Source organism: Juglans regia, chromosome 10 (genome assembly GCF_001411555.2).
Source record: "Juglans regia cultivar Chandler chromosome 10, Walnut 2.0, whole genome shotgun sequence".
NCBI lineage: Eukaryota > Viridiplantae > Streptophyta > Magnoliopsida > Fagales > Juglandaceae > Juglans > Juglans regia.
The window spans coordinates 2169687-2186403 of NC_049910.1; the positions used below are offsets into that span (position 1 = coordinate 2169687).

General features: G+C 32.4%; 1 protein-coding gene across 1 annotated transcript; it reads left to right on the top strand.

Annotated features, from left to right (window-relative positions):
• The first annotated feature begins 1220 nt into the window (after positions 1-1220).
• On the top strand, positions 1221-5450 carry LOC108997042 (transcription factor MYB118-like). Its single transcript, XM_018973125.1, has 3 exons — positions 1221-1924; positions 2078-2204; positions 4515-5450. The coding sequence occupies exons 1-3, from the start codon at positions 1221-1223 to the stop codon at positions 5133-5135; spliced, it is 1452 nt and encodes a 483-aa protein (XP_018828670.1). The 3' UTR covers positions 5136-5450.
• Positions 5451-16717: the final 11267 nt, after the last annotated feature.

Here is a 16717-nt window from a genome sequence, read left to right on the forward strand (position 1 = left end):
TTAATGCAATAAATTAAATAGATTCCAATTAAGGATCTGCAGGTATGGAAAAGCCAGTTAATTAAATAGATTCCAATTAAGGATCTGCAGGTATGGAAAAGCCAGTTAAAAAATTAATTGCTTAGTTTATATAATTATCATGAGCCATATATGGGGGTTCCAGGTTATGAGCCATTTATGATGCATGCATGCTTAGCCTGAGTTGTGAAATGACTAACTTGGCCTGCACGCAAGCATGCCCTGATCCCTCCCTCCCTCCCTCCCTCATGACTTTGAAGACAATTTAAAATAATTTAATTAATTTCTGTGAATTCTATTTAATTATCTAATTAAATCTCATGGCATGCATTAACTTTCGGCAGGCATATATGGTCAGTACTTGTAATGGTCGGTGCTAAAAGTTATCCTTTTAGAGGAAGTCTCATCATGTATAGTTTAATTGCTGTACATGCATGCATGCATGCATGCAATGCGCTCTCTCTCTCTCTCTCTCTCTCTCTCTGTGGTCAAATTAAAGACTTAAAGAGGATTCTAAAATAAATTGTTTTGTCGAAATATAGAGAAAAGACAACAACCTTTGCTGTAATAATATGAGAGTTCATCATGAGCTACCTGATTCATACAACCCAGAACACCCTCATGATCTTCATCAGCGCGTCTAATCATTTACAGCTTCCTTCTCACGCGTCCTTAATTTCTTATGAATTGTTCTCCAAGAAATTAATTAAGCATATATATATATAAATTGTTAGAAGTTAATTAATTTATATTCCTGCCTAAGAAATTAGAGAATTAGGGCAGCATATGATGATGATGATGATGTCGTCTTCCATGGATGCATATTATATCATGTGTCCAATTATTTATATAATAAGCTGCTATGTCCGAGAATTATCCAAAAATATATATATATATATATATAACGACCTAATCATTATATATATTTTTTCCAATAAAAATACTAAGAGTGGAAGCTCAACAGTCACAATCAACAAGCAACATTAGCCGTAGGATAGAGGAATAATGAGCAATGGTTTTTGAACCAAGTGGGTCCACACGAGCTAGCCCTCCTGGCGGCCTTCATGAAGATCTCTCTAGCTCGTGAATAAATTGCACACAGACCCCTCATTACTTCCCCACATTAACCCAAACCCACCCAGCTTCCAGCTTTTCTGTCTTGAGCTAAGCTAGCTATAGCCTTTTCTCCCTCTGCTAGCTGCATGGATCAGTACTTCGACACAAACTTCAGAGATGATTTTCTTTTCTTTTCCAGCCTTTTTCCCGATCAAAGTCTCTCGAAACCGGAGTTGAAAAACGGGTTTTCCTTAGAAAACTCTAATTCCAGCTCCAAGGACTTGTCTGATAATCTTCACCATATTGATAACAGCTTTCCCCTTATAAGTACTGGGTCTGATTTGAATCCTCACCTGCATGTTGATGATGATCATTTCAACGTTGAGGGGTTTATCACGGACCCCAATCCTGGGATTCAAGCTCCGTGTCCGGATCAATATCCGGCGTGTGAAGCTTATGAAAGTCATGATGAGTTTCTGAAGGATTTTAATGCTAATTATGCGTCTGGTAGTACTCTATTTGCATCGGATAGTAAAAATGGAAACATGCATGGCTTTGAAACCTCGTCTTTAGGCCTTTTGGATAATATTCCTCATCAAAATTTTGTTCAGCCTATAGCCCAAACTCAGATATATCTGCCGCTGAAGATTATTCAACAACCTGCATCAGCAGATGGTAATTTTGCTGATGATATCTCATGCATAACAGCGGAAAATGGATATTATAATTATCGGCAAATATTAGCGGATCAGAACATCAAGAGGAAGAGAGTACTGCACATCAGAAAGACAAGCAGAGTTCCAAGAAGACCCACCATAATCAAAGGCCAGTGGACTCCTCAAGAAGACAGGTTTAATTTAGATCAGAATCATATATATAATTTGTTTGATTTTTTTTGGCATCAAGAATATATATATGTTTTCTTTATTTTATTTTTATTTTTTCAATTATGGTTTCATGTTTTGATGCTGTTATTGATATTCTTGTTGAGTTCTATCTGCAGGCTGTTGGAGCAATTGGTCCACCGGTTTGGAATAAAGAAATGGTCTCAAATCGCAAGGATGCTGAATGGAAGAGTGGGAAAGCAGTGTAGGGAGAGATGGCACAACCATTTGCGGCCAGACATTAGGGTTTTCCCCTTTTCTTCTTTTACCCTACCAATACATATATATACATATATCTACACACACACACACAAATATATTCACAATCACAAGTGTTCTGTTGTTGGGAAATCATATTTCTAACGAGGAATATCACTGAGAAAAGTCACCGATTTCCATTTTATATTATTTTACTTAATTGTTAAGAAAGTGTTTTAAATGAGTTAATGAATTTTTTCTTTTTTAAAAAAAAAAAAAATAGTTTAAAAGAATTTATAAATGCTTGAAAAATACACAAAATAAAAAATTGCATTGCACTTCTCGGTTGGAATCCTCGGGAGCCACTCTCGGTGGCTCTAGCAGGACCCTTAATTTGTTGTTACACACACACACATTATTAAATATACACATTATTAGAAGTAATTTTAGGACAACTTTGGTAAGTAACACTTACTGTGATTTCATAATTCTAGAAAAAAATTGAGCTGTATTTTGCCTTGGATTTTATGAAAGTTGGAAGCTAGATAGAATAAGAAGATGTTTGGATTAAAATGTTTGTAATTTGTTTTTGCATTGAGGCTTGTTTTGATGAAGGCACTCATCTTGTGAAAGTGAATAGTTTTGTTGATTTTTGTGTTAGATTTAAGCGAATGACTAGATGAAAAACTTTATTAAGAAGTAGAAAATTTAGTCATTGTTAAAAGAGATGTTAAAATTAATGTTGAAAATAATAAAATTTTGAAATCCAAACTTGCCCTTAGCTATTCACATTCATCAAGAATGGTCATTATTTTTACTCTGTTGACACGCGTTATCAAATGTATACAGATTATGACGTTACATTCTTGTTGTTATCATTTCTTTGTTTAAGCGTTTTATGCATTTGCTGAACACTTGCCTTATTTTTCTTTTGCATACATATCATAAAAAATTTAAACTAAGTAAATTTGCTTTAATTAGCTATTCACATTCATTAAGAAATGAGAATTGTTTAAGCTATAAAGAGATTTCATAAAAGTAAACTAATCAATGACGTGACTTGATATTATATGTCAGATTATAAAACTACTTTTGTTATAATATAGATTTAATGTATCACATGAAATCATGTCAGTTTGTGAATTGACTTTTGTGAAATCTTTTTGTTGCTATAACACTCTGCTCAAGAAATTGATCATTATATTTACTCTTTTGACACGCGTTATCTAATATATCAATACTGTGACGTTGCATTTTGTTATTACTGTTCCTTCGTCTATATGTTTTTTGGAGTATATGGCTTGCCTTATTTTTCATTTTCATACATATCATAAAAATTTAAAATTTTTGAAAACTTTTGGAAAGTAAACTTGCCCTAATTAGCTATTCACATTCACTAAAAAATTGGTCATTATATTTACTCTTTTGACACATGTTATCAAATGTATCGAGATTATGACGTTGCATTTTTGTCTTTGTCGTTTCTTCGTTTATGCATTTCTAGAGTATGTGAACACTTGCCTTCTATTTCATTTGCATACATATAGACATATAAATGTTATATATGCATGTTTAGTTATTCATTTATTAATTAGAAATTTGTAATTATTTTACTTGTTAGGCACGTATATTTATCGATTGAGTGTATGGAGCTGATTATGCCCTTGTATTTGTTATCATTCTTTCTATTGTTATGGAACAAGTTTAATTAAAGTGTGCCTGCGTGTGTGTATTTGTTTATGTGTGTGCGTTAATTATGTGTATGTATGTATATATAGAGTTGCACTTACACTAGCTATCACCTGTCCGAACTCTTCCCCATCCACGATCAATTCGATTGGCATTTTCTTAACTAATAATGCTACTCATAATCTTAATTTTTATCATCATATCATCATCGTATGATGTGACATTAGATGATTGGAGACTATTTATTATATTTCACTTGTGAACCTATCATCTAATTAATGTCACATCATGAAATGATGAAAGAATGATGAGAGAATTGATGATGAATAAATTTTTTCTTTCTTAACATGCAAGAACATGCATGGCGATGGGTGCCAATTTGGACTAGGGTTTTCTGATCCAGATTTCGATCGTTAATTAGCTATACATATAGATCATGATCAAACCCCAAATCAGCTGACCCCTAACATTATGGACCTTAATTATTTCTCTCTCTTGATTTAGTTCATATTAGTTTACACTGTTAATCGTCTCTATACTCTTCGTATTGACAAACCATAACATAGAGACAACGATCGAACTGTATATTCAATACACACACACACATAAATATATATACACGTACGCCAGGACTGTGCATGCCTATAATATTCCTTTTTGTGTTTGCAGAAAGATGCATGGAGCGAGGAAGAAGATAAGATACTGATTGAAGCCCACAAACAACTAGGAAACAAATGGGCTGAAATTGCGAGGAGGTTGCCGGGAAGGACTGAGAACACTATCAAGAATCATTGGAATGCAACAAAAAGAAGGCAACACTCGAAGAAGAAAAGTAAGAAACCAAGTCCCAACGCGGGCTCCCTCCTGCAAAGCTACATAAAGAGCTTGCAGAGTACTTCAACTTCATCAAGAATGGACGAGATCAACATCAATTCGCTCTCAGAAGCACCGGACATAAAAATGGTCAACATGATGAGCACCACTAAACAGTACCAAATTCAGCACGGGAGCTGGGATCTCAATTCTGCCAATTGGGCTGTCCCAATTTATCATGATAAAAAAGATGCCATCGGTTTGTCTTTGGACAAGCATGTGGTTCCTGAAAATAATGGCTTTATGTCGATGGTTGGAGAGATGCCATGCTGCTCTAGATCTGTGGTGGATGCGGAGAGCAATATCAATATGGAGTTTGAGATGCCAGTGGAGATGGACAGTACTAGTCTTATGCAGGTTGAGTTGAAGAAGGAGATGGATTTGCTGGAGATGATTTGTGATTACCGCAATCTTTGAGCTAGCTAGCTGATGATCATCTGCGGAATTCTTGGTGAGATTCTCTAGCAATCAAGTTGAAGAAGCACGCATATTCAAAGTTGGAGTTCTTGACTTCTTCACCCATCCATCCAGATAGCTTTTCAAAGTCATGCGCCCGGTAATTAAGTAGCTTTTATTAGGGGGCTAATAAATGTCGTTGTTTTCAGGTGTACTTTTTGATCTTTTTCATGTAAGAGTTATACTTAATTTGCATAAAATGGTACTTGTATTTGTCAGTGTCAGAGTACAAGTTTCCCCAATTATACATTGGAGAATAAACTTAATTTCTACCAGTTTTACTCATGTTATGGATTACATATATATATATATATATTATGCGCGCCTGTCCTGTCCTGTCTCTTTTTAGGGTTTTTAAATATTTTTCTTTTTATTTTTTAATTTTTTTTATTTCTAGTGGGATGAATCGTGGAAAGCCGAAGCATATTATATATATATATATATATATATATATATACTAGGTCAAAATAACGTGCAAAGCACGTTTGCCTAGTTGGGTAAAATAATTATTTTAAAAAAATAATATATATTCTATAAAAATGATAGTTAAGTAGAGTATAATAATTACATGCTTGCATAGATTAGAAGATAAAAACATTAGTTTAAAATATAACATACTCCAACACATATTTATAACATTGATAGTTTTAGCAAAGTTACTTGCGATAAGTTTAATACAAACCCAACAAAAACATTAGTTCAAAATATAACATAGTCCAACACATATTTATAACATCGATAGTTTTAGCAACAAACTCGACAAAAACATCAGTTCAAAATATGAGTCCCTTGATGTTTTTACTATGATCCATCATTTTGTGTCTTCTTGTACTGCATCAATAGAAATGACATTGAAATTCTTGTGCTGTTGTTGGTTGAGTCGATTGGGATCTACTAAAAGTTCAATCATCCACTCTTTCTGTGAAACTTGTGCTACAAGATTTTCTATATAAGACAAATGTTCCTGCAAAAGAAATTTTTAATAACCTTGCATGATTAATAAAAATTTAAAGAATATATATGCTGGAAATTAATGTAGTAAATATGTCAAAAATTCTAAGACAGACGTTTTTACTCACAACAATAAAGGTAATAGAAAATAAGAAAACATACATCACCAGTATGATTCATTAGCTCAACTGCCGAACAACCGAATGCTTCCTCTACAACTTCACCAAACATAACAGCAGATAGTTTTCCTGTACCATCGTCGAGTTGAACATATGCTCGACAACTATAAAATTGATGGAAATATCATTTTAAGTTAGAATCAATAAAAGTTATACATTAAATTTATCACATAAATTATCAAACAGAACAAAAAATTTGAATGATACATACCGTGGTTGGGAAATACTTTGGTGTTTGCAATGGTAACAAAGGAAGCTATCATTGTAATCATACCCAGTTCCTTTATTACAACCAATACATGACATGTAAAAAAATATCTGGCGCAAGTCAACCACTATTATCTTCGCCTTTATCCAAAATTTTGCTTTCTACATTACATCAAAAATAATTTTTTAGATGAATTGATTGTATAAATATTTGAATTTGTTACGAAAAATAGGATTTTACCGCCATGGGTTGTAAACTTTTGATCAACTCAGCAACATCACAATTCTTGATTATTTCTCGTATACCAACAGAAGACAGAGATGTAGACGGGTATGTCAAGCATCTTGCAATAATACTCTCAAGTAATGAATCATTAATTACCGCCCTTAAAATTCATAAAAACAAATGCAACATAAGAAATACAAATATGAAGATTTTAATATTGAAGTAGCACGAAACAAATAATGACTTATTTCTGACGATTACCACTCTTGCAATGAAGTTGCCTCAGGAAGAACAGGATTGATCATAAATTTACTTTTCGGACGTGATGAAAGAGACAATCCTTCATTAGAAATAGAGATCGTGATTAATGCAAGCATATACAATATAAAAGAAAAATATAAGATTGTTAATTATTAAAAATACCATTATAAGAACCAACTCTTATTCTTGTTCCAAGTATAACTGGCTTTGTCCCAATTATTTCTGATATTTTTTTGCATTCATCTTGCACAAATTGACCCCACATAGTTAAACATATGGGGTTTAAGCTACAAAAATTGGAATAAAAAAAGAATTAACAGAATATACAAGAAATAAAGATTGAAACATAATTTTAAAAAAGTAAACTACCTAAAAAATATTTTTACCTTTGATCAATGACATATATTTCCTGAATAGTTGTTGGTCCATGTACTGAAGTTATCTCTCTACATGGCTTGATATTGATTGCAACAGCTAAAACATCTGAAACAATTGGATCCTTCATTTTTCTGTTTAATGCTACAAAAGTTGAAGGGGAATGCAATATTACAAAATTGGACGTGTACAAACTGAGCATTAGCATTGGTCTATGCATATACATATGCAAAGTCATATTTGCATAATATAACCATAAAATCCTCCACATTGGCTTATGCATATCCAAATATTTAGCTACCTATGAACAGCGCTTATCCAAATTTGGATAACCACTATTCACCCTACAAATATTATTGTAATCATTATTTATCTCTCCTCCCACTCTCTCTCTCACAATCATTTCATTTTCTCCCTTTTTCAACAACACAACAAATCTTCACTTGCAAATTCATTTTATTATTATAATATATTATATATATTTTTTTCATTTTATTATATTTTTAATATAATATGTAAAAAAAACTATATTTTTTATTATTGAATTTATATTATTAATGTCAAATGTATGTAGTGGATGCTAATTGCAAAATATATATAAAAAAATTGATTTTAGCAAAACAATAATAATAATAAAATAATAATAATTTATTATTATTTTGTGTCAAATATGCATAAACCAATGTGAGAATTTTGCTTGAATGACAAAGTGGATATGGAAAAGAGGCGATTTTGCATATGCATATGTATAGACCAATGCTAATGCTCTAAGTACAAAATGGAAAGATTAAGATTATACTCTAACCTCGTTGTTCTCTTGTAAGTAATTCTTCTGCTGACATTGATTGGTGAGGATCTATTGATCGGGTTGTTTCATTACATATTACTGTGCTTCCTCTATTGATCCTTTTAATGCCTTGGTGCCAACCAGTATCCCCAAAAGGAAATAATAGCGGATACTGAAGTGGATCATAGCAGCCAAAATAATACTGAACTATATGACTTCCACCAGAATGACCAAAGACACAAATGTCCCGTCCTCCCAACTGATCTGCATCTTCATTTTCAACCCATATCGCTGCAACTTGTGAAGATGTCGGGGCATTGAACACACGCTGATCTAGGCCAGCATCTGATCTTATATGGATTACTTGATTTTCCAAATTTGGCAAATCACCAAGAGATCGGAAAAACACAGAATATGGATTTATGCGAAGAATATTGATGAGTTGAGCTATAATTGATGGGTTCATTCTGTCTGAATCAGAAATACGATTTTCTAATTCGTGCTCAGTATCATAGAAATACAATTGGAGAGAAGAAGGACGACCATTTAAAGGGACTAAATCATCGATATAGTGATAGATCTGTCCCTGAGTTCGGAAGGTATAAATCCCTTTATTTCGTCTGCAAAGATCTCTATCGAATTTAACTCCAAAAGATGTAAACGCGAACTTGTTATTATAAGTCCGAACATAGGTCTTAAAATGCGCCGCTTCATTTGCATCGGAGGTAAAAAGATCATAAAGCTGATCAGGGACATCATTTGTGGCCAAAGAAATTGTCCCATCTGCACAGCAAAATCCATTTGTTTCATGATAGAATCGTTTTGCTTTACAATGTCTGCAACAAGGCACATACGGCAAGGAATATGCTTCAGATGGCACAACTTGCAATAGTTGTCTACGTCCAACAAAGCGACGATGTCCCCTACCTATTGAGTTTAAAAATGAACAGAAGACAATAGGCGTAAACCCATCGAATTGTTTGAATGATCTGGCTAAGGACACTGCTGGAAGAGTGTCAAGAGTTGACAATGGAATAAGAACGAATAATATAATTATACTTGTTTCTTACCCCTACGAGATGATGGTATACTTGTTTCAAAACTTGACTCTTCCCGAACAACACATGGAGCCTATTTGAATAGGATGTTCTCAAATTTCAATAAAAAAGAATATAAGATTGATTGAATAAGAAATATGAAAAAATAATTTCAAGAAAACCTGTTGAATCAAAAACTGATTAGAGACGGTCGTTTCATCTATGTTTGTGTTTCCTGATTGACGTGTCAGGAAATCCATAGAATCACTCGGACAATCAGAACGATTCGCCACATTGTTTAATGATGAAGTTGCCTCTGAATCAACTATACAGACATTAACACCAGGAGGAACACATACTTCATGAGACGAAACCAATTCATCGATATCAACACCAGCGCGGAAAATTCGTTGTCTCTTTGACACTTTTTGTAGAACAGTGAAATCCTGAATGATGTTTATATGTTGGACATCATTATTTGAAGGTTCATCAATTGACATAGTCATTTGATCACCCCCAAATGAAGCTGAATCTTTTAATTGGATGGAATTGCTTCTAGATGCTTTTTTTTTAGCATATCTTTCTCTCTGTTTTGTACGGAGTTCTTCTTTTTTCTCTTCGGGTAAATCTTTATACGAGATTTTCTTCGCCGGTTGTTTTCCATGATCTTCAAAAAATAGTTTCAAAGCTTAACTTTTATAAAACTAATATTACTATTTGAAAACAAATGCTACATAACTCATTAACACAATCTTACCGCTTCTCATTATGTTAACGAAGCAAACAATTCTTCTAAACGTTGGATAATACTGTTCCACACAACCCAAACTAAATGAATAATCAATAACTACTTAATGCGAAATAAACGTCTCCACATTAGTGACATATAATAATATATATATATATATAAAGGGACTTACAGGTCTTGAAATGAACAGTGGAGAGTCTTTTATATATTTAGATCTCTTGATAAGGAGGATAATTCCTGTTTAGACACAAAAGACATTGTAAGTTTTGATTGCATTGTATACACACAAACACACACACACACACACACACACACACACACACACACAACATCGTTGGTCTTTGAAGGTTTTTTCCCACCTTGTTGTATTTTTCATGTCCATTTTTGCATTTTGATCTGGATTTGAAGGTTTTTTGGTATCTTTATTAGTTTTGTATTTCCATTTGGATTTGGGATATATTTTCATTTTGTTGTATTTTCATTGTTCATTTTTGCATATGAATTAGGATTTAGATGCGATATATTTTTTCATTGGTCTTCGAAGTGCTGTTTGTGTATTTTTATTATTCATTTTTTGATCTGTATTTGGATCTAAAGGTTTTACTCGCATTTTTTCATTTTCTTGCAATTTTTTTCATCTAATTTTTGGATGTGTAAAACCTATTATTAGAAAGAAAATTATAATATTAGCAAAAATGTTATGATTTTTTTTGTTGTATTATTGTATTTTTTTATTTTCATATTTTCACTAAGTTGTGTTCGTTTCGTTAGTTGATTTTGAGATGACATATGTAGTAGGCCTGCAATCCGAGCTAAAAGTATCGGATATGCTTTCTAATTGAACAGTTAGTCATGTCATAAGAGTAATATTATTATGTTTACATTTTTAAAAGACGGATGTTAGATGAGTGATGCATGTAGAAATAGTCTTAAGACGTGTAAATTTCGCATAATATTTCATTTAAAAAAATTGGATAAATTTGAGACTCACATAAAAAATTATTTTTATAATAATGAACTCTAACTTTTTTTCCAAAAATGCATGGAACTTGCACATTGTGTAACTCATAAGTTTAGGTTCAGTAGTTTGACTAATCTAATGTAAAATATTTTACTCATATCTAACCAAAATATGAATATGCATTTAAGCTATATGAAAACCTTTAAATATAATTATTATTTTCATAAATTTCCGTTTTAACACCGGTAAATAAATATCGAATTGCCTCTATCTCTAAAAGATGATCAAGAGAGTAATTGAAAAGATGGTCACCTTGACCGAGCTGACGCGTCGATTTTGTGGTGGTTCAACAGATTTTTTTTTATTTTTTATTTTTTTTTTACTTTTAAACTTATTCAAACAATAAGTTAAATGCATAATAATATATATATATATTAATATATATATATATATGCATAATATATATATATATTATAAGTTAAACTTATTCACGATTTCCCATATATCTTCTCTCTCTCCTACATAATAATATATATATATATATATATGAATAATTTTAGAATTTTAAATCTTCACCGTTGAACTTGGCTTTATGTGTCAATCTGATATTTATTTCTTAACCATTCTCTCGAAGCTTCTTCCCGACCCACTCTCTCTGGCTCTTTCTCAATCCAACCTACTCTCTCTCACTCTCGGTAGCCGCTAGCGACGCTGTGCGTCTCCTCCAGCCACCAACGTAGCCACCCACAACAGCAGCGCCGCCAGACGCAACCCTCAAACCATCGTAAACTACTGTGATGCCCTACCGCACCCCCTTCCCCCTGCGAATCACACCCCCTGCATCTGCGATGCCCTAGCCCCAGTTTTTACTCACTCTCTCATCTGCTCTATCTCTCTCTTTGCTATCTGCGATGCCGAACGATGGAACTACTCGACCTTGGGATCCAAGAGATTAGAACGGATTTCCGTTTGGGTATGTTTTTTTTCCTTCCCTCTGTTTTGTTCTCTGTTTCTTGATTTTGGGTTTTTTATTTTTTTTGAGTATGTTTGAATGTTTGAGGAGTATCTGTTTAGATCTATTTAGCTGCAAAATGCTAGAGTCGTGGGTTATTATTATTTGGAAGATTTGTTTAGATCTCTTTAGATTTGTTTAGATCTATTATAGATAACATATATATATAATGAAGATTTGTTATTATTTGGAAGAAATGGTTTTTGGGATGATGTATCTTTGATTTTTCTAGATTTTTTTTTTAAATTAGTTGTGTTTCCGGGTGGAGTTTGGGAAAAAAAATTGGGGCCTTTGGGTTCCAAAATATTTTTAGGAAAAGCAAAGACTTTAGAGAGTTAAGCAACAATTTCATGTTTGGCTCCATATTAACGATTGGTGCGATGCTTGGTGCTGTCACAAGTGGTAGGATTGCAGACTTCATTTAGTATTTAGAACACAAATATTATGCTTTCCAATTTGACTTCTTAGAATTGTTTTTAATAAAATAAAGGCTTTTATATAAAAAAATAATGATAGTCTGAAATTTAAATAAATATAGGCTTTTAGTGTTAAAAAAAAAAAAACCCGGGTATAACCCGGAACCCGGGTTATACCCGGGTTTTTTGGTGAAAGTTGTTTTTTTATTGTTGTGTTATCGATATGTGGGTCTCTTATTCTTTCTCTGCTTAGTTTTGGTTTAATATATTTTGTTTGGTCTGGATTAGGTATTGTTTGAGGAAGTTGAAGAAGGTGAAGAAGAGCAATGGGCAAATGCTTGCTATCAATGAGGTATATTCTTGAATCTCACCTATGAGTTGATTGTCTATGAAATGATTTATTGGATAATGATCTAGGTAATTGTGGTTTTAGAACTCTATGTTGTGTTCTTCATTCCGAAGAACCTAGTATTCTTTTTGTGCTTATGATTTACGATGTTTGTTAAAACGTAGAGAAATGCTGAGCGTGGTTATCAAATTAGCTGTGATTTTTTAGTGTTGGTGTTGCTGCTTGTTTTGCTTTCCATATTAATTTGAGGGTATGATGTTTGTTATTTGATCATTTAGTATTTCTTCCATGCAATGAAGCAACAAATTATGTTTGTGTGACACCCACCCGTGGGTAGCCCAAGTGGTATGGGTGAACTTGTGCCCATGAGCCCCACCCATGTCACAGGTTCCATTTTCCCAAGGATCAAACTGTGATTTAAGTGGGAGGTCAACATCGTTGGGTTGATGAACAAATACATTTTTTTCGGAAGTATTTTTTTCAGAGGGGGTTGATTTGTTTTCTTTTTTAAATCTGGGTGGAATGTTCTCTAATGAACAATTTTTGTAATTGTTCTTGTTTCTGTATTTACAGAAATTGCATTTTTCTAATTTCCTTTGTTCTCGGGCATTTCTATTTGTTGTTTCTATTATCTGTGTTCCCAATATTCTCTGCAGCCAATATTCTCTATTTGTTGTTTTTAATTTATTATTTTAATTATATTAAATTTTATTTTTAATTTTTTGAGCTAATTAGGATTTGCAAAATTAGAGATCAAAGCTAGACACTCAAGTTAAGGTCTATTCTGATGTAAGTGTTTGCTGGGTATCACAAAACGTGGTTGTATGTTTATTTTGTTTTGTTTTCTATATATGAAAACTCTGTGCATGACTTTGGATGTATTTTTATTTTTTGAATTTTTGATATATAGTCATTTGTACTTGAATAAAGTATCTCGTTTACATGGGTGCTTGTTCTGTTTTTTGAACTGTCAAGTATTGGAATTGATATTTGGATCTTATGCTGGGTTTGCCCACACTTCTGGTTGGGGATTGCCATTAGAAACATCCTATGTATTTTTTTCGGAGGGGTTGATTTGTTTTCTTTTTTAAATCTGGGTGGGATGTTCTCTAATGAACAATTTTTGTAATTGTTCTTGTTTCTGTATTTACAGAAATTGCATTTTTCTAATTTCCTTTGTTCTCGGGCATTTCTATTTGTTGTTTCTATTATCTGTGTTCCCAATATTCTCTGCAGCCAATATTCTCTATTTGTTGTTTTTAATTTATTATTTTAATTATATTAAATTTTATTTTTAATTTTTTGAGCTAATTAGGATTTGCAAAATTAGAGATCAAAGCTAGACACTCAAGTTAAGGTCTATTCTGATGTAAGTGTTTGTTGGGTATCACAAAACGTGGTTGTATGTTTATTTTGTTTTGTTTTCTATATATGAAAACTCTGTGCATGACTTTGGATGTATTTTTATTTTTTGAATTTTTGATATATAGTCATTTGTGCTTGAATAAAGTATCTCGTTTACATGGGTGCTTGTTCTGTTTTTTGAACTTTCAAGTATTGGAATTGATATTTGGATCTTATGCTGGGTTTGCCCACACTTCTGGTTGGGGATTGCCAATAGAAACATCATATGTATTTTTTTCGGAGGGGTTGATTTGTTTTCTTTTTTAAATCTAGGTGGAATGTTCTCTAATGAACAATTTTTGTAATTGTTCTTGTTTCTGTATTTACAGAAATTGCATTTTTCTAATTTCCTTTGTTCTCGGGCATTTCTATTTGTTGTTTCTATTATCTGTGTTCCCAATATTCTCTGCAGCCAATATTCTCTATTTGTTGTTTTTAATTTATTATTTTAATTATATTAAATTTTATTTTTAATTTTTTGAGCTAATTAGGATTTGCAAAATTAGAGATCAAAGCTAGACACTCAAGTTAAGGTCTATTCTGATGTAAGTGTTTGCTGGGTATCACAAAACGTGGTTGTATGTTTATTTTGTTTTGTTTTCTATATATGAAAACTCTGTGCATGACTTTGGATGTATTTTTATTTTTTGAATTTTTGATATATAGTCATTTGTGCTTGAATAAAGTATCTCGTTTACATAGGTGCTTGTTCTGTTTTTTGAACTTTCAAGTATTGGAATTGATATTTGGATCTTATGCTGGGTTTGCCCACACTTCTGGTTGGGGATTGCCATTAGAAACATCATATGTTTGATAAAATGGTGGTCTTTATGTAAACAAAACAAATAATTTGAGATTAGGTTGACACAAGACTAACGAAGCTAGAAACACAGTATCAAACATGAAAGTAAAAAAATATTTACTCTAAATAACTAACAGAAAATATTACACTAAACAATCATGCACTTACAATGATCAAACACCAGAAAATTTTAGTTTTTGAAATCTGCTGGTAAGAACACCTTAGAAGAGCTGGGAAAGAAGCTGAAAAGAACTCATCAGTAGAAGAAATCATCAGTAAAAATCAGCAGTAAATATTAAAAATCAGTAAAAGGAAAAAAATAGAGGATAAGAGAAGAGAGGGTAAAGAAGCTGAAAAGATGATCAGTACGTAAAAGAAAAAATGGAGTATTAGAGAAGAAGTAAAAAATACAGGATTTTTCAGAAAATTACCTGTAATGAGGAACAATATCTGAAACCAAACAAAGAACACTATGAAAATAAGAACTCTCCTAAAGATGAACACAACATCATCTTTTAAAGTATGTTCCTTCTCTTTCTAGGCGTCCTCTGACCTCTTATCTATCACCCATATCACCCATCATATCACCCATCAGACTGCTGTAAAGTAAGTAAAAGTTGTAAAACCAATCAAATCAGACATCAAATCAGAGATAAAAAGAAAATCTTCCAACAAAATCAGACATAAAATCACACGGAAAAACAAGAAAAATACTGTTGATTTCTGTACATTTGAGATAGGCTCTGATAAATAGAATTTTTCATTTATATATATATTATCTTCCATCTTTTTTGTCATGAATATGATCAGCTGGGGATTTGGTCGAGGGCTTTAATATAAACCCTAGCTAGCTTGAGATAAAGAAAATGTATATATATGGCAGAAAACCTTATATATAGAGAAAAAAGGTTTATTAGAAACCTTTTGTGGAAACTTAGCTGCTATGATTTTCTAATAAAGCCGTGTGTGTGGCTTTATATAGAGAAAAAAGGTTTATTAGAAACCTTTTGTGGAAACTTAGCTGCTATGATTTTCTAATAAAGCCGTGTGTGTGGCTTTATTAGAACTCTAGGTTAAAAAGGTTTAATATAAACCCTAGCTAGCTTGAGATAAAGAAAATGTATATATATGGCAGAAAACCTTATGATCAGCTAGCTCAAGATCAATGTTGTGAGACACATGATATATAAATGTGTGTGTGTGTTACATACTCTATATAGAATTCTTTACAAGTTATTAATTAAACACATTAATTCATTACAGATTCTCTCTCTTGTACAATATTTAATAAGGAAACTTCTGTGAAAGATTGCTGAAATTATTTCCTGTCATTATATATATATATATCGATATATAATAGGAGCCATAAGTCTGCAACAGGCCGGAGTAGTCTTTGTTGGATATTGGTGGATGAGAACGTACAAGTTTTATTATTTTTAATCATTTAAATATGTAAATCGTTATATTATTTATATTCATGTGTTGAATCAACCTACTGACACAAGCAATTTCTTTCTCCTGCTGACACAAGCAATTTCTTTCTGCTGACACAAGCAAAAAGACTGCTTTTTAAAAAAATACAACTGAGTGAATAAATGTCAGTAAATGCAGAATATCTGAATAATTATCTATATTCATGTGTCAGTAAATGCTTGTATCAGTATAAAATGTCAGTAAATGCAGAAGCTGCTGTATTATCATGTGAGAGAGAGATCAGAACAAATCAGGGCAAAATAGACTCTGCTTTTCGAGACACAGTCTATTTCATGCATGTATGCTTTTTATTTTTGAACCTTTTGGTTTTGGCACATATATAGATCGCTTTGAT

What these genes read in the sequence shown, in the direction of transcription:
- LOC108997042 (XM_018973125.1), top strand. Translation starts at nt 1,221, where the DNA reads ATGGATCAGTACTTCGACACAAACTTCAGAGATGATTTTCTTTTCTTT. An exon ending in TGGACTCCTCAAGAAGACAG is followed by an intron (nt 1,925 to 2,077) that starts GTTTAATTTAGA and finishes TTCTATCTGCAG; the next exon opens with GCTGTTGGAGCAATTGGTCC. An exon ending in ATTTGCGGCCAGACATTAGG is followed by an intron (nt 2,205 to 4,514) that starts GTTTTCCCCTTT and finishes TTGTGTTTGCAG; the next exon opens with AAAGATGCATGGAGCGAGGA.